Source organism: Mesoplodon densirostris, chromosome 2, assembly GCF_025265405.1.
Source record: "Mesoplodon densirostris isolate mMesDen1 chromosome 2, mMesDen1 primary haplotype, whole genome shotgun sequence".
Taxonomy (NCBI): domain Eukaryota; kingdom Metazoa; phylum Chordata; class Mammalia; order Artiodactyla; family Ziphiidae; genus Mesoplodon; species Mesoplodon densirostris.
In genome coordinates, this window is record NC_082662.1 from 33609277 (window position 1) to 33636596 (window position 27320).

Below are 27320 nucleotides of genomic sequence, written 5' to 3' on the forward strand. Positions count from 1 at the left end.
ACCGAGGTTTGAACGCCCAGAGGGAGGCGGAGCTTAGCCTTGATCCCCCTCGGAGAGTAGACGGCCGCCCGTGATTCCCGCCCTCAGAAAATCCTCCGGCTAGCCACTAATAGCGACTGAAGGGTTAGCCCCCTTCTTGACTACTGTGAAAAGGAACCGGCCTTTGCCAAAGAGGCCAAACTGACAGGAGAATTAACCACTCATCTGTCCTCCTTCTTCGGGGGTGGAGCTTAGCCAGTAATTTCGGCCCTTCATTGGTCCGGGCGATTCCGGCAGCTGCAGCTGATAGAAGGGCGTGGCTAGCCTTAGGCACGCTCCCCGTCGCTCCCGCCTTGGGGGCGGGACTCTTTTCCCAGGCTAGTAGGGATTCTCTCTCCCCGGCTTGGCGAATAGGGGGCGGAGTCAAGAGCGGAGTTGCCAGACTTCCTCCCCGGTCCCTCCTCTGGGCCGGCGTTTCGGCCGGCGGTTCATTTCCGGTGGGGGTGCCGCGCCCAGTGAGGGCACGGAAGTGGGTCGCGCGAAGATTGCTGGGCGGTTCTTGCCGGAAGTGGAGAGCGGCTGATCACAGTCCCGAGGTGAGGCAGATCTCTGAGGTGAGTGTTCGCGGCGGGGTAGGGACTGTGGTCCCCTCCGCGGCCCACTGGCCCCTGGCGTTGTTAATGACCCTTCTGGCCTAGGCGCATTTGGTGAGCCCCCCTGAGGCGGCCGGCGGCGGGGCCCTCAGGCCGACCCGGGATCCTGGGCGCGGTCTCTTGAGGTGGGGCCTCGGTGACCAACTGAGCCAGGCTCTCCTGGGGAGGCCCCTTCTGCTGGACTTCGCGATTCTGGCCATCAGCCTCAGCGGAGGCCTGATTCCTAAGGTGCTCTGACTGAAAGGAACCTCCGAGACCTTAGAATCTTCTCTATCCCTGGTCTCGCCCCCATTGCTTGGATGGGTAAATTGATCCCCGGAGAGAGGAGGCTGGTCCAAGATCTTACAGCGAGCGACGGAAACAGTCGGAATCTAGACCTCAGCTCCTTAGATTACCAGCCCCAGATCCTTCCCCCGTTCATTTCCTAGGAACCTCTCTCTACCTTCGGGTGGTCTTCCAGTAGGTATCGTCTCGCGGGCAGTTGCAGGTTAAAGGCTACTCGCTGCGTGGAACTTTATAAATGCAGCCTGTTTGGCACACCTGGGCAGTTTTTTTAAAAAAGAGAGGATCGGGTTTTTGTGTTTGCAGTCAGAGAGCCTCCCCTTTCTCCTAGTCTATAGCTCTGATCCTGAAAAGCCAAGTTAACTTTGTTGAAGGTGTTGCATACTTCTGGACGTGAAACCAGTTGGCTCAGTTTTGGTCTGGTCCCACTGCCAAGCATCGGTAGCCATAGGCGCTTTGTTTAACTTGTTTGAGCCTCATTTTTGTCATCTTTTAAGTGGAGATCTCTGCTCACCTCACAGGATTAAATTCAGTGTAACAAATTGTGTTTATTCTTTGTTAGACACTCTGCCACATCCAGGGAAGGCAGAAACAAAACAAGGTAGACCCTGCCTTCATGGAGCTGACGGTGTTTGCAGGGAATTTAACAAATAATTATAAATGTGATGAGTGTTAGGAAAGAAGAACAGGGTGCTTTGGCAGTATGTAATGAGGGGCTCAGGAAAATCCATTCTGCAGAAGCAGGGTTTAAGATGAGTTTCGAAGCATGAAGAGCTCATTGAAGAGAGCAGAAGTTAGTATCAGAACTGTCAGTTGAAGCTCTTTATAGGGATCCCTGTTCAAGTGAAAACCGGGGCAGCCCAGCACATTAATCATTCACCAGCCATTTATTGAGCCCTTGATATGTGTGAGGCACATATTAAATGAGGCACCTAGCCCTGGTGACTAAGAATACGGTAGTTCTCATGGAGTGGAGGAGGAGGCAGACAAGTAAATCAGGGGTGGCTTACACTGTCATAGTGTGTGAGCACAGGGCTCTTGAGAGGAGGAATACCTGAGCCAGCTTTCCAGGCTTTGGGGAGGAAGTGGGAGGCTAAGTCCTGCAGGATTTGTTTAGCCGTATGGTGAATCTGGAAAAGGGATTTCCAGCCAAAGGGTCCAGTGCAAGGACATGGAATCTGGACATGTGAAAGACCATGACTGGAATTCCAGTAATGCTCAGAGAAGTGGAGGAAGTGGATGGGGGTGGATCACATATGAAGGCCCTTGTAAACCATGCTAAGGAATTTGGAGCTTACCCTGAAAGCTGTGGGGAGGCTTTGCAGGCTCTTATGTAGGAAAATGATGTGGTCAGATTGATGTTTTAGTTCAGCCTGTCAAGGGGGAAGGAACATAATGGGGAAGTAGACCAGTGTTCGGAAGCTTGAACATGGCTTGAACCATGAAGACAATGAGAATGGGAAGGAGAGGAGGGATCAAATTTGAGCAATATTAAAAAGATGGAATCCATAGAGTTGAAGGCTGATTGTTTATGGAAATGAAAAACTAGCAGTAGCCTCGGATGATTGTCTGGTTTTCTGGTTTAGGGAACTGCGTAGCACCATTCACCAATATAGGTACTGTGAGAGGAGGGTCAAGTTGGAGAGGTGACATGGAAAGAAAATGAATTTTGGATATATTTAGTTTGAGGTGTTTGCAGCACATCTAAGCAAAGATGTCTAATAAGATATCTCAACTAGAAGAAAGAGCAAGAGAAAGGTGTGGAGGCAGGAGAGGGTTTATATTGTTCAGGGAAGTACTGGAGCCTGGGGTTTGTAGGAGATAAGACCAGAAAAAAAGGTAGGTGCTGCCAGGTTGTGAAGGGCTTTTGATGCCTTGTATGAATGCGTTTGGATTTATTCTGTGGTTGGTATTTTGCTAATTGTTTGACTTGCTGCTGTCCAGTATAAAGAAAGTTCTGTTGGAATTTCCCCCCCTTTTCTTCCCCAGAAATACTTCATCAATCAGATGGACATAATTTATGTTTCAGAGGAGTTTTAAGTAAAATGGTAACTGTGAAAGTACTTTGTCAAGTACAGCCTGTCATGCAAACCAAAAGTGGTGGTATTGTTAAGATTCAGTGAGTGTATTTTTGCCTTGAGGAGGTTAGCTGTTTAGTTTGTAAAATGTTTTGTTTCCAACCTGAAGGATGAACTTTTTTTTCACCCCTTTTCTTGCTTATATATACCTTTGTTTAGTTGCAGTTATTTTTTTAACTAGGGACTGAGCCTTTAAAAAGTGACTTCCTCCTTTCAGTTTTCTGTGAAGTATGGTGAGTCAAAGGTTCATTTTACTTAAACAAGCAAATGCAGTGTCATTGAAAGTTGAACCCTCTGGTTTGAAATTTAATCCTGAGATTTGAAATCTGAGTATCCTCAAGCTATATCTTAGCCAGTCCTAGTGATTATTCCTTTGACTTGTCCTCATCAGTTTCTTTCTTTACTTTCTACTAAACTGGCTTTCGTATCTATACTTCAGCTTCTCTACCATAACCAGACTACTCTTTTTTTTTTTTTTTTTGCCGTACGCGGGCCTCTCACTGTTGTGGCCTCTCCCGTTGGCAGAGCACAGGCTCCAGACGCGCACGCTCAGCGGCCATAGCTCACGGGCCCAGCCGCTCCGCAGCATGTGGGATCTTCCCAGACCAGGGCACGAACCCGTGTCCCCTGCATCGGCAGGTGGACTCTCAAGCACTGCGCCACCAGGGAAGCCCCAGACTACTTACTTACTTACTTACACTTACTTACTTACTTACTTACACTTACTTACTTACTTACTTACGTTTTTTATTTTATTTTATTTTTTTTCTGCGGTACGCGGGCCTCTCACTGTTGTGGCTTCTCCCATTGCGGAGCACAGGCTCCGGACGCGCACGCTCAGCGGCCGTGGCTCACGGGCCTAGCCGCTCCGCGGCATGTGGGATATTCCCAGACCGGGACACGAACCCGTGTCCCCTGCATCGGCAGGCGGTCTCTCAACCACTGCGCCACCAGGGAAGCCCAGACTACTCTTTTTTTTTTTTTTTTTTTTTTTTCGGTATGCGGGCCTCTCACTGTTGTGGCCTCTCCCGTTGGCAGAGCACAGGCTCCGGACGTGCACGCTCAGCGGCCATGGCTCACGGGCCCAGACACTCCGCAGCATGTGGGATCTTCCCAGACCGGGGCACGAACCTGTGTCCCCTGCATCGGCAGGTGGACTCTCAAGCACTGCGCCACCAGGGAAGCCCCAGACTACTTACTTACTTACTTACACTTACTTACTTACTTACTTACACTTACTTACTTACTTACTTACGCTTTTTATTTTATTTTATTTTTTTTCTGCGGTATGCGGGCCTCTCACTGTTGTGGCTTCTCCCGTTGCGGAGCACAGGCTCCGGACGTGCACGCTCAGCGGCCATGGCTCACGGGCCTAGCCGCTCCGCGGCATGTGGGATCTTCCCAGACCGGGGCACGAACCCGTGTCCCCTGCATCGGCAGGCGGTCTCTCAACCACTGCGCCACCAGGGAAGCCCAGACTACTCTTTTTTTTTTTTTTTTTGCAGTATGCGGGCCTCTCACTGTTGTGGCCTCTCCCGTTGGCAGAGCACAGGCTCCGGACGCGCAGGCTCATTGGCCATGGCTCACGGGCCCAGCCACTCCGCAGCATGTGGGATCTTCCCGGACCGGGGCACGAACCTGTGTCCCCTGCATCGGCAGGTGGAGACTCAAGCACTGTGCCACCAGGGAAGCCCCAGACTACTTACTTACTTACTTACTTACTTACACTTACTTACTTATTTACACTTACTTACTTACACTTACTTACACACTTACTTACTTACACTTACTTACACACTTACTTATTTACTTACACTTACTTACGTTTTTTATTTTATTTTATTTTTTTTCTGCGGTACGCGGGCCTCTCACTGTTGTGGCTTCTCCCGTTGCGGAGCACAGGCTCTGGACGCGCACGCTCAGCGGCCATGGCTCACGGGCCTAGCCACTCCGCGGCATGTGGGATATTCCCGGACCGGGGCACGAACCCGTGTCCCCTGCATCGGCAGGCGGTCTCTCAACCACTGCGCCACCAGGGAAGCCCAGACTACTCTTTTTTTTTTTTTTTGTGGTATGCGGGCCTCTCACCGTTGTGGCCTCTCCCGTTGCAGAGCACAGGCTCCGGACGTGCGGGCTCAGCGGCCATGGCTCACGGGTCTAGCCGCTCCGCGGCATGTGGGATCTTCCCGGACCGGGGCACGAACCCGTGTCCCCTGCATCGGCAGGCGGACTCTCAACCACTGCGCCACCAGGGAAGCCCAGACTACTCTTTTAAAAAGAACCATTTTCATCTTGTTAACCCTTCACTGGCTTCATTTTCCCAAATAATCAAGTCTAAACTCTATTGTCCAATTTACAGAGTTCTCCATAGTCAGACCCTCATCTTAGTTTTCATTGGGTGGTACAGAGTGACATTCTGATTTAGAAAGTCCTAAACTATTACATCAGCATTTTATCTGTACCTCTTGCACTTACCTTTTGCTCATTATTACATTAGAATAGGGTTTCTCAACCTCAGCATAACTGACATTTTGGGCCACGTGATTCTTCATTTTGTGGGGTTGTCCTGTGCATTGTAGGATTTCAGCAGTACCCCTGGCCTCTACCCATTAGATGCCAGGGGCACTCCCTCAACTGTGACAACCAAAAATGTCTTCAGACATTGCCAAATGTCTCCTGGAGGACAAAATTGCCCCTGATTGAGAACAATGCATGAGAAAGTATCATAGCTCTGATTGTGCGGTGTCTCATCTCTCCAACTCAGTTCTCTGAGGGCAGGCTCCATGGCCGTGGTTAGCACAGTGTGTGGCACATGATAAACGCTGGGTACCTTGCAAGGAATAAATCATGGGTTTCACTGAGGCATCAAGAATTTTTGTTCATTCGAGGAATTTCTGGGTGGGCCTTGAAGAACTTGCCTTTTTGTGTTTTTTTCCCTCAGAGGATGTGATCTTAATAGAGAAAGGCCATTGTTTAGGCACTCATTAGAAATGAGGTTGGTGTTAGTTGACAGTGCAAGTCAGCAGATTTATATTTCCCCTATACTGGGGCTATATAAATTCCTGTTTTCTTTGCCTGCGTTTAGACAGCTTGGTTTAGTGGATAGGGATTATCATTTATTTTACATTGGATGTAGTTTATGATGTTGTTACTCAAGATTTATTTTGACTGATAAAATTGTTATACAGTTGACCCTTGAACAACATGGATTTGAACTGCGCAGGTCCACTTGTACGGGCAGATATGGCGGGCTGGCTATAAAGTTATTGGAGGATTTCCCACTGCACTGAGGGCCAGTGCCCGCCCGTACCCCCGTGTTGTTCAAGGGTCGACTGTAGTTTCATCATCCTTAAATTAATGCGGCTCTAGCATTCACCATGAAACTATTTGTTCTTGATATACCATCACGTAAACCTAATAAAAACCATCAACTCTAAAAATACTCCTCAGCTACAGTGCAGCTTTGTTTGCCTTGTATTACCAGACCTGTTGTATCAAATTTTTCTATTCTACTGGAAAGTAGTTATAGTTGAAATGTTTAATGGAAGAAGTGAGCTTGCTTTTTTTTTTTTCCCCTCCAGAGGTCATTAAAATTCCTACACGTAAGTTAATTATAGACTTACAGTTGCAGATCTTTTCGTATCTCTAGCTGTAGCTGAATCATGGCTAGGGACAAATGGCATCCTTGAATCTATCTTTATGCATGAGAATGGGAAATGCTGTTCTGTTTACAGCAACTACCAGTTGAAATCAACCAATGTAGTTTTTCTGTATACAATATAAAAGATGCCTGCTGAATGCTTTTATGGTGTTAGTCTTCGTAATATTCCTTGAATGTGAGAGAGAGGGGAACCCTTGACCACACAAGGTTATCTATTTGCCCCAGAGCATTGAAACAGCTAGGTCTCAAGTCTGACTTCAGCTTGTACACTATTACTAGCTTTACTCACTCCTGGAATTTTAGATAGAGGACCATGTTTAATGGTCAGGAGACAAGTGCTGATACTGGGTAGAATTCTTTCCCTCCGCAGGAGACAGGCCTTTCTTTGTGTTTTAATCTAAACCTCAGGTGGCAGTGACTCAGACACTAAATGTCATTGGTTTCATCAGAGAAACCAAATGCTTGGGGAAGAACAGTGGCTCCTGATTTGGGTTAGATTTAGATGGCATCTTACTGGGGCAAAGTGGTGTCTGTTCTTTGGTTTCTGGGTTAACTCAGCCAACTTGTAAGTATCCTATTAGCATGTGTAGGTTTTGCTTTGTAACATGTTAGAGTCTAGTGATGAGAAGTTCTATATTGTTAGGAATAGAACTAACTAATGTCTTATAGTTTAGTGGTAGCTTACGAGAGATATCCAAGTGGAGCTGTTTTGTTTTGTTGTCTTCTATTATAAAGAAATTATATTACTATGTTAAAAAATTTTTGGAAAACGGGGAAATTGTCTAAAACTCCATCACTCGAATGTGACAAATACTGTAAATTTTGTGTTCTTTTTCAGGTCTTTTTCCACAGTGCATTTAGCTCTTCCCCTGTAATTAGAAGTCTAAGCTAACACAGCATTGAACATCTTCATGCCTATCAGTTTTCCCGTTAGTATTATTTTCTTAGGATAACATCTAGGGAACAGAATTACAAAGCAAAGGCCAACAAGCATTTTGAAGCAGATCAGTTGGGCTACCATAGCATACAGGGTGACTTGTGTAGTTGCTTTCTTTTCGATTTTACTTAAGGGTATGACTTAGAGGAACAACTACCTGACAAAGTAGAAAACATTTTAAGCATAGCAACTTCTTATGAGTAGAAATTCATTCCACTGCCTTAATTGCCTGGTGAGAAGAGGCAAGAACTGCAGGAGTAACCTGGTTCCATTTACTTCTGAATGACAGGCAGAAGGAATTGGGTTGCTTGAATTGTTAGAATGATGAGAATATGAAGCAGCTTTGGCAGGAATCACTGACCATTTCTGATTTTGCTTGGTTTCAGACCACAAAAGAAATTGCTGGAGAATCAAGCTCCTGGTTTCTTTTCGCTCTGCATGATATCCCTCCAAAAGCCTATGCAGTCTCATGACTTTATGACGTTTCCTTGCTGATGACTTTGTAAACATTGATCTCTAGCCTTGATTCTTCCCCAAGCTCATTTCTAACTATTTACTGGACATTCCCACTTGGAAGCTTCATCTTCTGTTCAAACTGTGTATCCAAAACTGACCTCATCTTTTTGCCTTAGCTAGAACGTGCCAGAAACCTGTTTTTTCCTATAGTGTCATCATTCTCTTACTTCCCTGGACTTGCAACTCTGGAGTCATCTTTGACTCCCTTCTCTGAATGCTACTGTAACTCAGTAGTCAGTACCACACAGTTAATACTTGTTCTGTGTTTAATGCTCAGTTGTTTTGTGTGACCTCCAAGGGCAGAACCAAGATCAGTGGGTGGAAGTTGCAGGGAGACTGGTTTTGCCTCCATATAAGGAAGAACTTTTAAATACTGTGAGCTGTGTGAATGGAATGGGCTGCCTCCAGAAGTATTGGGTTCTCCACACTGAAGGTGTTTGAATAGAGGCTACCTGACTAATTGCTGAGAATGTTGAAAGGTCTGTTCTGTCATCAGATGGTGCTTTCTAGATTCCCTCCTGATCCTAAGAGCCAGTGATTCAGTGGAAGGTAGCTTTGTTGCTCCTGCTAGACTCCCTCAGGGTAGAAAAACTATTTTACTGTTAATTTAGGTGCTGGTCACTTAGCGGCCTAAAAGTGATTATTTTTTTCCTTTGCAATACCAAAAGTATTTTTTACAGTACCACTTTTTTTATTTTGCAGCTAGTTGAACAGCTTTCAACCTAACCTAGACCCTAATATCTTCCCTTTTTTTCCCCTAAAACCCATTCTATCAGACAGTACTTGTAAAAATTTTGCTTTCATCATATTATTCCTTCTGTCAGAACCCTTGAATGGCTTCACATTTATCACAACATCAAATTCAAATACTGCCCAGGTTTCAGGGCCCTCCATAACCTAGCCCAGCTTGCTTATTTCCCATGAGACTATGTGGGCTAACCTTCTCACACTTTCTGTACATAGCCTTCTTGGTCTCTGCTTTTGATTGCTCTGGAATGTCTTCCCTTTTTTCTTTTACTTTTTCTGTCAAAATGCCCCACTTCCCTCCTGAAACCTCTTGAGACTACCTTTAGTCCTCATTGATTTCTTCTCCAAGCATGTAGTCATTTATACTATATAATTCAGGACCATACAACATTCTGCAAAGAAAAAGCTCCACTGTATTAGCTGGTAACTTTAACTTTTCCCAATCCAAATGAAATTAGTTAATCTCTAACAGAACTTTAAAAAATATAGTCTTCAGTATTTAGTCCATTGGTATTTCATTTGCGTTGCCCTTCCCAATAAGAATGAAAGCTTCTAGAGGGCAGAGACCGCGGGTCTTCTGTTTCTTCAATAGCTGTCACAGTGCTAAGGACTTTCATGTTATGCGTGTCTTCTGTGTGCCAGGTTGTTCTAGGTGCTGCAGATTTTGGGGGTTGGGGCAGCAGGGGTGGGGAGAATGGATAAATTGCCATGTTTCTGGAGCCTGTATTCTAGTCCATGGTATGCAGCAATAACATTTTACATTTGAACTGCATTTTAAGGCTCCCAAAGTACCTAATCTATAAAACCAACTCCTTTGATCCTTACATCTCTGTGTGCTAGGTGAGGGTCCATTAAATGACTATCCTAAACTTACACAGTTAATACGTGGCAGAATTGGGACTTAAACCTTGGTCTCCTGAATCCAAGTTTTATTTAGACTTGGGTAATTAGGACTGCCTCTCCTTCTGAAGCTTTTATGATGAATGCTTAAATAGTTGGGAATCTGTACCTTCATTATGGAGGCTTACGTATAGTTCTTGGCTACTGTCATTCAGAAATGGCAGGGAGCAAGATTAGGCAGAGCTGTAGTTTTCTGCTCTGGCAATTCTGTATTCTTGGGAAAAACCTTATTTTAAATATTGGCTTTCCAAACATGTGTCGTCTGTACTGAATGTGAAAAAATACTGGTCTCCATAGAGGAAATTGAGAGCAGAGGAATTGAAAGCTGCTAATAATGTGCCTAAAGACACCATAAAGAGACCTTGAACCCACAGTGCTGTGCTCAGCAGACAGGTGGGGCTGGATGCTGTGATGAACCCGTTAGTCACTTAATTGCTTAAAAGAGCCTTAGAAAATTTGTGCTCAAGGCTAGGTTCTCTCCCCACCGGTTGTTTGATACCTAGCAAGCTTTTTAACTTCTGTCAGTTTCTTCATTCTAAAGATGGGGATCAGTATCTTTATAACATACGTCACAGAATTATTTTAAGTCTCAAAAGAAGCAGCAGTTTGATGATATAAAGCACCTACAACTCTAAGGGAGTTCTGTTTTTAATTAGTATTATATCATCTAATAAACAAGGTTATCTGCCTTATGGCACTTGGTTTGAAGATCTCGATATCAATTTAATTTCTGCCCAAGAAGGCAGCGTTTATTTGAAAGATGGGGATGTTTGTTAGAGCCTACAAACAGGCAAAAAAAAAAGTTTTTTTAAAGAATGGGAAACACCCCCCCACACACACTTCTCCCCAGATTTGACACAGAGAGGAGATAACCAGACTTGCGTTGAGGGGAGAGGGGGTAAAGACACTTATGTATTTATTTTTTCCAAGGACCTTTATTAACCTATTGTATTTATAGTGCCTACCATGTTTATAGTACTGGAATTACAAAGGCAAGACATGGTCTCTTCTGTAGGGTGACTGATTGCCTGTTGACTATTAAATGATTTTAAACCAGTGTGTTAAAGTGTGGTAGAGATAAGTACACAATGATATGTGGGAGCACATATTGGAAATGCTTCTTGGGGAGGTGATACCTTGGCTGAGACTGAATGGACAGTAGGAATTCTAGAAAGGGGGCAGATTGAGAAGGGAAAACATACCAAACTGGAAAAGCTTCCTAGAGGAGGTGACACCTTAGGTGAATCTGAAAAAGGCAGTAGGAGTTACGAGAAAAGGAACAGGTTGGGAAGGGAAAGCAAACAAGCAGAGTGGATAGCACTGTAAAGGCTCAAAAGTGAGAGAAAGCATAACTCTTTCTGGAAAATGCAGGTAGTTCTGGGTTGCTGTAGAATGTTGAGGAAAGGTGTGGCAGGAGATAAAACTGGCAGGGTGGTAGGAAATAAAGCAGGGCCAGATTATGGAAACCCTTGCTTGGACTTTACTCTGAATCACTGCGGTAATAAGGAGAATGGATAAAGAGGGTTTGTAACTGGAATTAGAGGAGACTAGTGAAGAGGTTATTGCAGTAATCTAGGCAAAGTCATGATGACTGAATTTTTATCAGGATGAAGACAAGGGGCATCTATTTATGATATGCAAGATAGAGCCTATGGATTTTGATGACTGATGAGATTAGTAAGGAGATCATTTAGTTAATGTTTATGGAATCCTAACCATTTTTCAGGACTGAGCAAGCCAGTCACTTCCACGTGTATTTCCTCATTTATTCTCACTACAGCCCTTTGGATTTTATATTGTTGTTGTCCCTGTTTTACAAATAAGGAAGCTGAGGTTGAGAAAGTTTGGTAACACTCAGACACAGAGCCAGTGAGTACCACTATTCAAACTCCCAGTCTCTCTGACTTCTCTAAAGAACAACACTCTTAACCACTATACTGTACTGCTTAACAGTTTCCAGGTTACTGTCTTTTTTTTTTTTTTTTTTTTTTTTTTGCGGTACGCGGGCCTCTCACTGCTGTGGCCTCTCCCGTTGCGGAGCACAGGCTCCGGACGCGCAGGCTCAGCGGCCATGGCTCATGGGCCCAGCTGCTCCGCGGCATGTGGGATCTTCCCGGACCAGGGCACGAACCTGTGTCCCCTGCATCGGCAGGCGGACTGTCAACCGCTGCGCCACCAGGGAAGCCCAGGTTACTATCTTGATTGCTGGTAGTGCTGGATTACTGAGACCGTGAGTCTGTGAGAGCAGTGCTAGGGAAAATGATGAGTTCTGTTTTGGACATTTCAGATGTCCTTTGGGACATCCAGGTAGAGATGTCTAGGTGGAAGCTGGATCTAAAATTCTGAATCCCAGAAGGATGGCCTGAGCTGGATACACTGCTCTGGGAGTTGTTAGTCTATAGGTGGTTGTGGTGGTATCACTCAGCAAGTGGACTGGATAGTAACGCAATAATGGTAGTTGACGGCTTTGGAGTGGACATGACCACCTAAAGAACGAATATGCGTACATAAAGAATAAGACAAGGTGTGTCTTTTGGTCCTTCAATTCTAGACATTCTTTCCCATAACATCTCAAATTTCACTCCACCCCCACCAAAAACAAAAAACTAGGAACTGTTCTCCTATATTTGATTAGTGGTGGAATGAGATTAGCTATAATGATAGCTGTTTTGTCTTTTCTCATTCTGCTTAAGTTAAACAGCAGAACCAAAGCTTGTTTAGCATTGAAAGCTTAAAGTACAAGTAAAAGATGGAAAAGAAGGAACCAAAATCCATGAAGCTGTATTATTAAGCTTTTCAGATAGGTCAGTATTCATGAACCCTGGCAGCCTTTAGAGATGCTTGTACTGTGTTACCATGTTCACACTGGCCGGAACTTATAGCATCCATTATGTCCAAAGGAACATGTTTTATAACAGAATGGGTGATATTTATTAATGCAAGGTAGCTTGGGAGTTTATTGTAGTCACTGCCTTTTCCCCTGGGATTTACAGAGTGTGGTGGATTATATGTGTCTGTCCCTGGATAGTACCCAGAATGAACAGGGCAGCAGTTTGGATATTTGGGTGATTGTGCCATAACATAAGGGAGAATATATTGGATGCTTCTAGTCTGCTCCATAGTCTGTTCCATTTTGAGCAGAGTACAGATTTGGAGGCTCCTGCTACCTCTTCAGGCCGGCGAATGGAAAGGTTTATTTGGTTCGCATTCTTATTGTTTTTTCCTTGATTCTTCTTTAAACAACATTCTCCGGCAAATCACTGGGCTCTGAGAGATCAGAGCCTGTACATGGAAAAGAATGGACAGGGATGATATTGTCTTCCTTAGTTTATCTTTTGAGTTGCTTCTCTCTTCCACAGGGAAGACAATGTGTGTTAAATGAGATATTCTGTCATGTAGCTGTCTTTGAGGGAATTATAATTGCTATGGTCATTTTAGGTGGCTTCAAGGGAGTTGAGTTCATTCGGCTTCAGTTGCCTGAATAAATTAATGCTTTGAAATGGAATCTCTCCAAGTCAAGTCTTTGATTGTGATTACACTGACTGATTTTTATGAGATCACCTATAGTCTAAAGCACTTTATGTTGATGTATATTGATAACATTAACACTTATTTATGTATATTTGTGGGTAACTTTCAGAACCCTTGTCTCTCTGGAGTTCTGGGATACTATACTTCAGGTTCATTAACTTCTAAAATATTTATTGAACACCTTCTACCTGCCAGGTAGTGGTCTAGATGGTAGAGGATAAACTTGTTTAGGAAACAAACCAGAGAAGGTCCCTTCTCTTTTGGAGCTTAATTTCTTTAGGATATTAGACATCGAATGAGGCTAGTTCAGATAAGTTGGTACTTGTGAAAGATCTGTAACAAGCTCTCTGGGTGTGTCTGTTCTCCTTCCCTGCTGCATATCCAGATCCTACCCACCCTCATTTGAAGCCCGGCTCAATTGGAAGCTTTGCCATAATAGCCTTATCTGATCCTTCCGCTGATATATTCTTCCCCTCTCTGAAATCCTGTGTTATTCTCTCCGCAACTTATGTCACCTTAATTTTTTTTTCTATTTGTTTTACAGTTGTTAGTGCACATGTAAAGTCTCCTCTATTAGACTGTAAGTTATTGGGGGCAGGATAAATACCCTATTCATCTTGGTTTGGGGCATTCCATATGTAGACAGCAGGATGTTGTAGGAAAAAACACAGAACTTAGAGCCAGAAGGCTTGAATTTGAGGACTGGCTTCCCTGCCAGCTAACTGTGAGACTATAGGCAAGTCATTTAACTTCACTGAAATTGTTTCCTATCTCTGAGAGTATAGTAATTATCTTTCCATTCCTAAATAGTTGTTGAGAGGCTTAAACTGAGATAATATATGAGACTGTACTTTGTAAATTCTAAATTCTTACACAAATATTTATTTGGTGATATCATAGTAAATATTCAGTAAGTATTTGAATGAGTAACCATTTGCTTTCAGTTAACACTTTCCTGGCTAGTTCTTTTGCTTAATGAAGTCTCTATGATTTTGCAAATATGCTAGACTATCTTCCATCTTATTTTACTGTAAAATGATTCTGTTCCTCAGAATTGGCATCCTCTTCACTCCCAGGGCATTCTTTTTTCTTTTCTCCCTAGGTTCTATGTAATATTAAAACAACAAATGACATTTGATCTGTTTCAGCAGGTGCTACATTATGGCTGACATGCAAAATCTGGTAGAAAGGTTGGAGAGAGCGGTGGGCCGCCTGGAGGCAGTCTCCCAGGCCTCTGACATGCACTGTGGGTATGCAGACAGTGCTGCAAAAGGTAAGCAGCATACAAGCCAGCAGAATACCTTGAGTGGTGAATACTTGGTGTCCTGGCCGGAAATTCTTCTGTCACAGTACATTCCTTTGGAGCTAACTCCCTAAAACATTTAATCTAGAAAGTTCATTGCCTATAATTCGTTATTGCTGTGAACAGATAAGGGAGGAAGTGACTTGTGCAGGGAGGCCTGTGGTTAAGTTATTTTAACACGAGAACTTCCTGCTTGTGTGATATTTCCTGTTCTTTCTTTGGCAAAATGACTCTAGTATAAGTCAAATGACAAGTGATATTAAATTTCCTCTCTCCAGACGATTGGCAAATTGGCCATTTTGCACATGCCCAATTGAATCAGAATGTTAGAGCTAAAAAGCACCTTGAGGGGGATCATTTTGTTTATTTTCATTCTATTGGTAAAGAAAATTAAGCTTAGCAAGAAAAGGGGACTTAGCCAGGGTCGCACAAGACGTTAATGGTGGTTCTGGAGCTAGAACACAGGCTCCTGACTCATGCTCCAGTCTTCTGTTTACTGTGTTACCTTGCCTCTCTGCTTTCATATGGAAGTGCCTTTAACAAATCCTCTTTCTGATGTGTGACCAGTTCTTCGTGGTGTGTCTGTCTTCAGCAGGAACGACTCCATATGTGCAAGCATTTGACTCACTCTTGGCCGGTCCTGTGGCAGAGTACCTCAAGATCAGTAAAGAGATTGGGGGAGATGTGCAGAAGCATGTAAGGAGGTTTGGCCCTTTTTTCCCCTCTTTTAAGGACTGGTGGCTTTCTTCAGATCCTACTCATTCTTGGTTGAAGAGCCCCTTGAGAGGCTCCTGGCTCCTTCTCTTCTACCTGCACTGAGGAACTCAGTCCACGCACTGGAACGTTTCCTCAGGTTTTTCCAGGCTCCCTGCTTTTATCACATATTCCGCGTGGGCTTCTTTTATACAGATCGTTTGCTTGGTGCATAAAATATGGCTTGGTTCATCTTTGTAGTGAGAACATGCTACCAGTCTGATCCCAGTGTGTTATATAACCAAGCCTGGGGTGGCTTATTCAAAGGAGTCATCATCATGACTTAGCATTTATAAAACTAAGCATGGTACTTATGCTAAAGATATGCTAATGTGAGTTATTTTCACACTTAGCCCACAGTAAGAATGTGAAGTAGGCAATGACAGGTGCCTCTCCACCAACCTCCCTTCATGTGCTGCTACCCACGTTGTCACCCCTGCCCCTACTCTGTCTCTCTCTCTGAGACCCAGAATCCTCCTGCTAGTCTTCTAAGTGATCCTTTGTCAGCAAGAACCATGTTTAGGATCTTCCTGACCCGTCAGCAAAACTGGTTGCTTGATCTTTGGAAGAGCTATTTGGAGCCTCTTATATACCATCTGTTGGGCAATGGTGTTAACTCTAGAGAGTGGGACTGAGACTTAGATAGGAGTGTGGGGCTTGCATTTTTACTTTATACAGTAGGTCACATTTGAAAAGGTTTTAAAACGTATCACTTTTATATTTATATTTTTTACTTTTATATTTTAAAAATACAAATCCAGAAAAAAATATATGACTTCAATTTCAGTTTTTGTATTTGTAGTACTTATAGCCTCATGTTTCTTAAACTCTTGGTCGTTACCTTCAGTAAGAAATACATATTTGTGGGACTTCCCTGGTGGTCCAGTGGTTAAGACTCTGCACTTCCACTGCAGGGGGCATGAGTTCGATCCCTGGTTGGGGAACTAAGATCCCGCATGCTGCACGGCGCAGCCAAAAGAAGAAAGAAAAAGAAAGAAAGAAATGCCTATTTGTAGCTAAGATATAAGTTTCACATTATGCCTCTTGTGTTGCACTTTTTTTTTTTTGAAATAATTTCCAGTTGATGTATTGCACTCATTGTTCTGTTCTCCTTCACTTAATAAAGTGCAGGTTATGGGGTCACAACGTTGATTTAATTATCTGTGATAGGTCATGGTCCAACATTTGAAAAATAGCTTTAACACAAAGGAGTAAATAGCTTGAGAATTTGAGGCATAAATTTAGGCTTTTGCTTTAACTCTTACCTCTAGTTCTTGAGAACAGATTTGGGAGGGCGGGGGAGGTGATGAGAGGTAAGAGGGATTTTCAATGCACTTCATATCGCCCTGCATGTTCAGTTGCTGACTTGACTTCATCGAAAGCTAGCCCCAGTTATCTTCATTTCCAACTCTGGATTATATCCCTGATTAGTTTCAGCAGGAACAATGATATATTAGTCTGCCATCAGTCCCAAGAATCAGGAGTACTTGAAGAAGTCAACATGAAGTGTTGCTCTGGGTTGCTACCAGAGTACATGGAAGTGGAGGTTTCAGGTTATTCTTACCAGGACCTCTCCAGTTGTAAAGTGTCATTGATAGCTGATTCTTCTCCTTTCCTCTCCTTTTCAGGCAGAGATGGTCCACACGGGTCTGAAGTTGGAGCGAGCGCTCTTGGTTACAGCCTCTCAATGCCAGCAGCCAGCAGGCGTAAGTTCATTACTAGTTGGTTTGATGCACAGGACAGGTTGAGAGCTTTCTGCTAAGCTATCACAACATGCTAAGACAGACCTACTAGGCTCATGTATGTTCACACAAAATCCCAGAGGGGGAGTCAGATTTTAAGTGCCACTATGGGAATGTGCCATTGAGTATATATTTATTGGGCTCTAATGGCTTTTTTTCTGTCATTTTACTTAGGACTGTAGTTATCCCTGGGACTTTGCTGCTTCTCTCAATAGACATTCTTAGCCCAATTTCATCATATTGTCCCTTGTGCCCTTTGGGACCTAGAGAGTGGTTCTCTTGTTCCACTATGGGTGGGCTTAGGAAGGCTGCTGGGGAGATCCTAAAACTCCTAAAGTACTGCTTCTCCCCTCGCCCTTCAGTGGTTAGGCATCTCTCTTTAACTTTATTCCTACCTCAAGATTTTATGCTGCCACAAGTATGAAAATAAATTAGAGAAAATTTAGATTTTTCTCAGAGCCAAACATTTTAGTTTTGTTTCATTTCTTCTTTTTGCATTTGGCTTTCCTAGGCAGAAGGCTAATAAAATAAGTCTTCCTACTAATGCTGTATTAAAACCTGTGAACCCTTGGCATGCCTAAATAACGTAAAAATAGCGTAAGATAATGTTAAATATGTTGGACTCTAATTTTTAATCTGTCTCGAATAGTTGAAGCATTTTGTCTAAACCTTTTTTCCAAGCCCACACTTTCCACAACAAATCAGGCAGCTGAGACATTATTATCTTTCCCTTGCTTTAGATTGAGGATTGGCAGACTGTAGTCTGCAGGCCAAATGTGGCCTGCCACCTATTTTAAATGAAGTTTTTTTTGGAACACAGCCATGTCCATTCTTTTAAGTATTGTCTGTTGCTGCTTTGTGCACTACAACGGCAGAGTTGAAAAATAGCAACGGAGACCGTATGGCCTGCAAAGCCTGAAATATTTACAGTCTGGCTCTTTACAGCAAGTTTGCTGACTCCTGCTTTAGACTGTTCTCGTGCTAAGATCTGAGAAATGAGATGTTCAGGAAACCAAGCTTCGGATGAAGGATGAAAACACAGAAACACAAGATTCAACCATTTTGCTAAGCTGTCTGCTCAAGTGCCAAGCCCTCTAATTGCATTTGATTCAACAGATCTCTTCTCAGCACCTGCTATGTGGCTAGCAACGTGTTGAGGGCTATACGGATTATAAAAGAGGGCTAAGACAAAGCCCTTGTCTTTGAAGAATCAATTACAAAGAAAAGCATGTTTATATGGGTCCATTAGTAAATTGTGCTGGTGTGTGATAAGGTGCCAGAATTGGTTATGCTGACGATAGATGCTGTAGGAGGCCAGTGTGGTTGGTGGAGTGCTGTCCCTCATGACGCAGAGGAGCACACGGATAGATGGAAAGAGAGGAGCCCAGAAATGAACTAGTGTCTCCTGTTAGTGGGACAGAAAAGAGGCAAGTGGCAGAAATGGTAGAATTCTGTGGTACAGCTGGAGTATGGGTCCTGATCATGAAGAACCACAGAATCCAGCCTGGGGAGTTAGAACTGTCTAAGGTGAGGGAGATGATGAGCAGTATTGTAGCCATGTGAACCTTTGCAAGATAAATACAGAGTTTATTTGCATGCTTGTTGTAGTTCGTGAAGAATTCTTGCCTTGAGGATCAGAGTTGAGCAGCATAAAGGCTTCTATAAAAATACACTAACCTCAGTCTTTTCTTGCATCCTTTTCTAGAATAAGCTTTCCGATTTGTTGGCACCCATCTCCGAGCAGATCCAAGAAGTGATAACCTTTCGGGAGAAGAACCGAGGCAGCAAGTTGTTCAATCACCTGTCAGGTGTCAGCGAAAGTATCCAGGCCCTGGGCTGGGTGGCTATGGTGAGCGGCACAGCTTCCATGGGAGGGAAGGGACAGATGGACAGAGGCAAGGAGATATGGCTGGAGAGGGCCCAAGTCACTGACAGCTTCTCTTTTTCTAGGCTCCCAAGCCTGGTCCCTATGTGAAGGAAATGAATGATGCTGCCATGTTTTATACAAACCGAGTCCTCAAGGAGTACAAAGATGTGTAAGTCCAGCCTGTCCTCAAGGGGTAAAGGACAAACCCAGCTGGTTATTTGCTGGAGGAGTGCTTTGGGTTAAGTTAAACTGCCTTTGGCTGCTGTGTTGGTTCTCTTATCTCAGGGCTGCTTTTTGGAAAGTGTGATAGATATTGACTCATAGCAGCTGTATTTGCAAGCAGGAAGTGTTTCTGTTTCCTCTTCTGCTTTTTCTCCAGGGTTTGTAGAGGACTTTTTTTTTTTTTTTTTTTTTTTCGGTACGCAGGCCTCTCACTGTTGTGGCCTCTCCCGTTGCAGAGCACAGGCTCTGGATGCGCAGGCCCAGCGGCCATGGCTCACGGGCCCAGCCGCTCCGTGGCGTGTGGGTTCTTCCCAGACCGGGGCACGAACCTGTGTCCCCTGCATCGGCAGGTGGACTCTCAACCACTGCGCCACCAGGGAAGCCCTGTAGAGGACTTTTGAGTCTTCTCATCCTTACCCTTCCAGGTTTAGGAGGTAAAATGGACTAATGCCCTTTTATTTGCCTGTGTGGTCAAGATTTTGTTCCTTTGTTGAAAACTTCTAACTGGCCCAGTTGCAAAAGATTCAGTAAGATTTACTAGAAAATGACCCTGACTGTTCACGTGGTCAGATAAAGTGAGATGAAGGCTGCCTGACCACTGCAGGTATTGCACAAGGGGAGTCATTGTACGTCCAACCACACATGTCCACCAGTTCTTGCTTCTCCATTGCTGGTTTTGATCTGGAGTGACTGCAGGCAGCTATTACTTAGCTGCATAACTCTCCAAACCTTTCCTTTCTTCCGTCCATCATCAGTTAACCAACATCTGTGATGGAATAAGCCTTCATGTGGGTGAAAAATGTCCCAGAACACCAGGACGCTCCTTGATCCTTCCAGTAACCTGGGATTAAGCATCACAATGTTTTCATTATACTCCACCGTATACTCTGCAATTTACAGTTGAGGAAATTAGGCTTTATGCTAAACATTCATAAACTCTTCCAGCTAATAATGTATAAGAAGAGAGGAGGACTTCCCTGGTGGTGCAGTGGTTAAGAATCCACCTGCCAATGCAGGGGACACAGGTTTGATCCCTGGTCGGGGAAGATCCCACATGCCGCAGAGCAGCTAAGCCCGTGTGCCACAACTACTGAGCCTGCACTCTAGAGCCCACGAGCCACAACTCCTGAGCCCGCGTGCCACAACTACTGAAGCCCACGCGCCTAGAGCTGGCGCTCTGCAACAAGAGAAGCCACCGCAATGAGAAGCTCACGCACCGCAACGAAGAGTAGCCTCGCACTCGCTGCTACTAGAGAAAGCCCACACGCAGCAATGAAGACCAAAACGCAGCCAAAAAAATTTTTTTTTAATTTTTTTTTTAAATTGAAAAAAGAGAGAGAGGAGACTTGAACTATAGTGCAGTGCTGTTTCTATAATTTAATACTGATTATTTCCTCCTAACGGAAGTTTTTATTTTTAATTTCTTAGGAGGAGGGCATATTTTTGACATAAGGCATTATGCTATAAGGCAGTTGAGTTTCTTGGAGTCCTAGAGATCCACAGTGATGCTCCAGAGACCTCTCTACCATGGCTTCGTGCACGGAATGTTTGCTCTTATCAGTTTTGTATATTAGGTTCTGCCTAAGGTCTACTTTGAAATAGTGGTTTTGCTACTTTTAAAAAAAGTTTGAGGAGTACTGCTCTAAGAGATAGAAAGATATAATCTAGAGTCCCTATCCATGTGGACTTTGGTCTAATTAGGGTAAGAGAATAGGTTCAAAAAAAGAAGGAAAGCTCAGTTACTATAGAAAAGCTGCCGTTGAGCAGAGCCTAAGAAACGCCACAGGCCAGAGGATGTGAGTTCACAGATAGGAGGGGATCTGGAATCACTATTGTAATGTACCCTGACTGCCTGTGATGAGTTCTTCTTTAATTCTCCCAGGGATAAGAAGCATGTGGACTGGGTCAAAGCTTACTTGAGTATATGGACAGAGCTGCAGGCTTACATTAAGGAGTTCCATACCACTGGCCTGGCCTGGAGCAAAACGGTGAGTGCTCCTTCCCTCCTTTCATCCCTCCAGGACCGGATCTACAGGTTTCTTAGACTTGAGCACCACCAAGGTCTAAGAAGGAATGTTAGTCTTCTCAGTGGAGGGTAGAAAGAAAAAGGAGAGAAGGAAAGGGGAAAAAAGAGTAAAGAAAGCAAGGGTCAGAGAAGGAATAGTCAGTTCTATTCAGCGTCAGTAAACATGGGTCAGGGACAATGATTGGGCTGGAGGAGAGATAGATGAATGAGTTACACGGTGCCAACCCTCAAGAAGCTTAAAAATACAGATGCGAAACCCCACTACAAATCACCAAGCTAAGTGCCATAATAAAGGTACACACTACAGAGTATGAAGAAGAGAAGAATGATTCTCACTGGGAGAGACTGTACTTTGAAGAGGTATACTCTGAGACTTTTCAGGTATAGGATAGAAGTGGGAGAAATGGGAATACTAGTAAACAGCAAAGCTTAAACAAAGTAAATGCAGAGTAAGTGTCGAGATTGGTCATCTGGCTTCAATAAGGAGAGAGAGTCACATATTGAGGAGGAAAGGCTGGAAAGGAAGGTAGCTGAGACTTTTAGACTTTATAATAGGTGATAAGTAACTATCAGAGGTATTTGAGCAGGAGAGTGATAATGATCCTATTTGTCCTCAAAAGAGTCTCAGTATATAGGTTAGGGGTAAGGGCTTACGCTCAGACTATGGAAGCGCTCATGGTGCTAGGGGCTGGTACAAACAAGAATGAGATGTAACCAGGGTAATAAACTGATTTCATGAGATTGAGGGGGTTGGAAGACTCAAAGAAGATTGAATGGTCAAGCTTGGATGATAATGTCTCTCACTGAAATAGAGACATGGGTGTGATGGTGAAATCAGTCTTGGACTCTGTGAGTCTGAGGTACCAGTGACACACTGAGTAAGTACTTAGAACCATAGGGTCAGAGCTGGAATTAGGTAGAGGCCAATGGAAGAATGTGAAGGGTGACAAATGGAGTTGACTTGGATCCTTGGGAAAGGGTGAGAAGGAATAAAGCCAAGTTGGGTGTGGGTAGGGAGCATTAATCATTGCATCAGGGGCCACAGTGGGTACCCCATGTATCTTGGACACATGCAGGGCCCTATTGGGGATGGTACAGAGGGGAAGAGAGGCTGACTGTGTTACCTGCACTTACTGTTCCAGGGGCCTGTGGCAAAAGAACTGAGTGGATTGCCATCGGGACCTTCTGCTGGATCGGGTCCTCCTCCCCCCCCACCAGGCCCACCTCCCCCACCAGCCCCCACCAGTTCAGGCTCAGATGAGTCTGCTTCACGCTCAGCACTGTTTGCACAGATTAATCAGGGGGAGAACATCACACATGGTAAGTGAATGCTTTGGCAAGAAGAGTTGGTGAATAAGTTGTTTTGGCGAGAACTTACCAACTCGAGACCTAACAGTCTGTAAACCAGAACCGTGGTTTGTATATGGGAGATTCATTTGGGGTGTCACATTCCTTCAGGTTGCCTAAAGGGATAGCAGAGCTGGCTCAAATGGAAATTGAAAATGGATCATTATAGTTGGGGAAATCTCTCTCCCCAGAGGAAAGTGATTTAATATTAAGGGGCATATACAGAGTACCTACCCTGTTGTGCCAAGACATGGTACTGGCAGTGTTCCCCAGAGCTTTTTCCAAGTTACCATGCGGTCTCTTCAGGAGGTCATCGTGGAGGGGGTGGTTCACGTCCTCAGAGGGTGTATGTTGGTCATATGGAAAACTTGCGTAAGAATGACCTGATGTTGGTGTAGAGAAAGTAGACACCCTTATACACAGTAGGTGGAAGTCTAAATTATACAGCACTCTCCTAGGAATCTACCTATAAAAACACTGAAAGAACAAGTTTTATACATTGTTATTCATAGCAGCTAAAAATGGTGTAACAACCTGTATATCCCACTGTAAGAGATATGGTTAACTGTGGTATGTTCCTCTTGACGCAATACTATGCAGCCATTAAATCTTTTTCTGCAGTGAACCATGCAGTGTTTAGGAGTGGTGGAGCTGAAACGCCAGTATTGGTTATATAGATTGGGCCGTGTCCACAAGCAAGGCATGTGTCAGCCTGTTGAGGGTGATTATGGAATGTTTTTCCTTAAAAAAAAAGATATATTTATTTATTTATTAAATTTATTTATTTACTTATGTTTGGCTGTGTTGAGTCTTCGTTGCTGCACTCAGGCTTTCTCTAGTTGGGGTGAGTGGGGGCTACTCTTCGTTGCGGTGCACAGGCTTCTCATTGTGGTGGCTTCTCTTGTTGCGGAGCACGGGCTCTAGATGCGTGGGCTTCAGTAGTTGTGGCATGTGGGCTCAGTAGTTGTGGCTCACGGGCTCTAGAGTGCAGACTCAGTAGTTGTGGCGCATGGGCTTAGTTGCTCCGCGGCATGTGGGATCTTCCTGGACCAGGGCTCGAAACCATGTCCCCAGCATTGGCAGGTGGATTCTTAACCACTGCGCCACCAGGGAAGCCCCCAAAAAAGATATTGTTAGAAACTATAGGTTAACTTGAGAAAATTTTTATTGTGTTAATTGGTTAAACCAAATTTCTTAACAGTGTGCATGCTTATATCTAAATAAAAAACAACTATGAATAGAAAAATTATTGGAAGGGGAGTTTCAAATGCTAACACTGATTGGGGGTCATAGGTTAGCTGTGAGGTTTTTTTTCCTTTTACCAAATTTTCTTTATTATCACATACTACTTTTTCTTCCTCTGTTGCTTTAAAAACTACATACGTACTTTGTGAGTATATACTGATACTTAGTATGTGTCTTTCTAGATCTTTTTACATACCCATCCCCCTGCACACACACATTCCACTTTTTTTTTTTTTTAGTGGAACTTTATAATTTAATCTTGGGGTAGAGGAAAAATTATAAAAGTGCTTCTCCAAAGCTGTGTGTGAGAGAACATCTCAAAGGCTCTGGTTTTGGGCTTTGAATTTTTTCTTAAGGATCAGTTTAACTTCTGATAGCAGAAGTTGGTTATTGCCTCAGCCCAAAGCCCTGGTATGAAGGACAGGAATGAGGCAGCTGTTGTTCTTACAGCCCTGAAACATGTATCTGATGACTTGAAGACTCACAAGAACCCTGCCTTGAAGGCTCAGAGTGCTCCAGTACGAAGTGGCCCCAAACCATTCTGTGCATCTAAACCAGGAGTCAGTCCTTCCCCCAAACCAGTCACAAAGAAGGAGCCAGCTCTACTTGAACTGGAGGGCAAGAAGTGGAGAGTGGTGAGTTAAAAATGTCAGGACTCGGGGAACAAGGAGTGGGGACAAAGCGGTTAAATGGAGCACAGCCAAATGAGTACAGGGTTCTGGCTTAGATTGCAAGAATGACAGTTTGACATAGTCTGAGTTTTGGGGTGGCATGTGCTTAATGATGAGATTCCTAAAAGGGGTATCTCTTTAACAGGAAAATCAGGAGAATGTTTCCAACCTGGTGATAGATGACACAGAGCTGAAACAGGTGGCTTACATATTCAAGTGTGTCAACTCAACATTGCAAATCAAGGGCAAAATTAACTCCATTACAGTAGGTGAGTTCTTATTGTTGACCTAGGCAGGCTCTGTCCTAGAGCTTGAGAGGGCTGGAACCATACCCTACCCTATTTCTAGAGATCCTTAAATTCTTCATTTTTAAATCGAGTACTTTCCTTTAAAGTTATACTGTTGACCCGCTCCCTTTCTTCTCCTAGATAACTGTAAGAAACTTGGTCTGGTGTTCGATGACGTGGTGGGCATTGTGGAGATAATCAATAGTAGGGATGTCAAAGTTCAGGTAACTTGGTATCTTGGCTCCTTCCTTCAGTCCCTGAGGAATTAATTGAAAGAGACACAGCCGACCCACAGATGTTGCTGTGGTGGGAATCTGACTCTACAGAGTCTGTAAGCTGAGCTGCTTTGGATGTGGCAGGAAAAGAGTTGGCCCTTATCACGAGCTCTTTCCAGTACCCATTCTCACCCGCCCCTAGTATCCAGTATCTGTTGTACACCTGTGAGTTTTTCATGTAATCCCGTGAAACAGTGAAAGCTTTTCCCACAGCTAACTTGTTCTCCTGGCTGCTGGGACTCAGTGCTCTTGGTTTCCCCTGCAGGTAATGGGTAAAGTGCCAACCATTTCCATCAACAAAACAGATGGCTGCCACGTTTACCTGAGCAAGAATTCACTGGATTGTGAGATAGTCAGTGCCAAATCTTCTGAGATGAATGTCCTCATTCCTACAGAAGGCGATGACTTCGTAAGTTCCTTGATCTCTTTAGTAGTACAATCTGAAATGAGAAGGGACTGAAGACTTGCGTTGGAGGAGAAGTCTTCCAACGCAGCTGATGGACACTCTGCACCAAGTGGGTGCAGCCCAGCAGTGCACACCTCAGGCACACAGACACATGAGGTAGTCCCACGAAGTAGACCCCCAAAGGAGGGTGGTTTCTGCCTTCCTTAGGCAGAGCAGATGCTCGGGGTAGTCAGAAAGGAATGGGATTGAATCACAGCACCCTGTTGAGCTGGTGCCATGAAGCCATACACATTCCCATCTACGCCTCTTAGGTTTAACAGTCTGCAAGTTCACTGATCAGTGAACAGGAAGAAACAGACTCAAACCTCCATCTGTCTAGCTCTGGAGCCTTTGTTCTCATTCCTACACTGTGCTGCTCCTTCACTGTCAGCGGTGGAGGAGGTGGTCTAGAAGATGTGGCGCTGCCAGTGCGCTGCCAGTTCCACAGCCTTGCTTTCTCAGGTGGATTCAGTTTCTCTCTCATTACATCCTACTTGCTCTCAGAGTTTAGTGCGAGCAAGCACTGGGAGAAAGTTAAGGTTTAATTAACCCCAGGGTATTGTCTAGCTTGGGTTTAAACCTGTTGTTTCTTTATTTGCAGAATGAGTTCCCAGTCCCTGAACAGTTCAAGACCGTATGGAATGGGCGGAAGTTGGTCACCACAGTGACAGAAATTGCTGGATAAGCGAAGTGCCACTGGGTTCTTTGCCCTCTCCCTCACACCGTGGGATAAATCTGTATCAAGATGGTTCTTTTTTAGATTTCCTCTACCTTTCTGCTCTTAAACTGCTTCTCTGCTTTGAGAAGCACAGCTACCTGCCTTCACTGAAATATACCTCAGGCTAAGATTTGGGGTGGGATAGCAGGTCTTTGATCTTCTGCAGGAAGGTGCAGCTTTTCCGTATCAGCTCAACCATACAGCCAGTCCATTCTTCAGGAACTGCACATCAGGACAGGTGTGTTTTAGCTTTCAGCCTTTGGGGTTATTTGACCAACAAATAGTCTTTGGGGAAGGATAAAGCAGTCCCCAGGAACTAACAGATCACAGTGTCCACACAAGTTAATCTTTTTCTAACAATGAGCGTGAAGGTAGGAGAAGCTGTTGTGATCCTAGTTGGTTCTTCTAACTTAAACTAATTTTCACTATTGACAAGTGAGGCAAGGGTTTGCACAGGACCAAAGGCTGACGCTTGGCCATCTAGCATTCCAAGCAAAATGATTTCCTGTAAACATTCCTTTTCTTCTGCATTCCATCCTGCATCTGCCCGAACCTGAGATAGTAGGTTGTCCTGTGTTAGCTGCTGTGGTGGTGCCCTGCACCCAGGCCAGCTAAAGGAGTCTTGGACCCTTCCTCTCTCTGGGGCCCCTGCCCAGCACCTTCCTACAGAGATGACTTAAAAAGAGAGAAAAAAAAGGAAAACCACACCATTCCCAGGAATCTGGCTTCTCTTTCTCCTTCCATGCTGGGTGCCCATCATCCATCTTCATTGCTTCCTTTGCCCTGTCATGCTCAACAGCTTTTGGCTTCTGTCTGGGCACCTGAACAGAGGACTAAAATCTCCATTGCAGGCTGGTTTTAGGTCTTGTGTAAAAATCTTGCACAGCACTGCTAATGTAAATTTCAGTTTTTCCTCTAGGACAAACACTTTACCAAAATATGCAACTTTTTTTGGTGGGAAGAGAGATTGTCCTGTGATTTCTACCCATTTCCTGAGGCCTGCGGAAATGAACCTTTATGTACTTAAAGTTATACAGAAAATAGAATAAAATTAATACCAAACTTGCTTAGTATTTATGTATGATTATTTGCTGTACAGAGATTTAAGAACTTCGAAAAGAAAAATGACACCAAG

General features: G+C 44.1%; 1 protein-coding gene across 5 annotated transcripts; it reads left to right on the top strand.

Annotated features, from left to right (window-relative positions):
• The first annotated feature begins 480 nt into the window (after nucleotides 1-480).
• CAP1 (cyclase associated actin cytoskeleton regulatory protein 1) lies at nucleotides 481-27251 on the top strand. Of its 5 annotated transcripts, none has more exons than XM_060089580.1 (13): nucleotides 481-575; nucleotides 14436-14557; nucleotides 15180-15283; nucleotides 16969-17046; nucleotides 18788-18931; nucleotides 19033-19118; nucleotides 21054-21159; nucleotides 22340-22517; nucleotides 24240-24424; nucleotides 24606-24729; nucleotides 24889-24971; nucleotides 25288-25431; nucleotides 26069-27251. In XM_060089580.1, the coding sequence occupies exons 2-13, from the start codon at nucleotides 14446-14448 to the stop codon at nucleotides 26150-26152; spliced, it is 1428 nt and encodes a 475-aa protein (XP_059945563.1). In that variant the 5' UTR covers nucleotides 481-575; nucleotides 14436-14445; the 3' UTR covers nucleotides 26153-27251. The 5 variants fall into 5 exon arrangements, with proteins under 5 accessions (XP_059945563.1, XP_059945562.1, XP_059945561.1 ...); XM_060089579.1 differs by having other exon boundaries at nucleotides 485-593; nucleotides 14433-14557; XM_060089578.1 differs by having other exon boundaries at nucleotides 488-593.
• The last annotated feature ends 69 nt before the right edge of the window (nucleotides 27252-27320 follow it).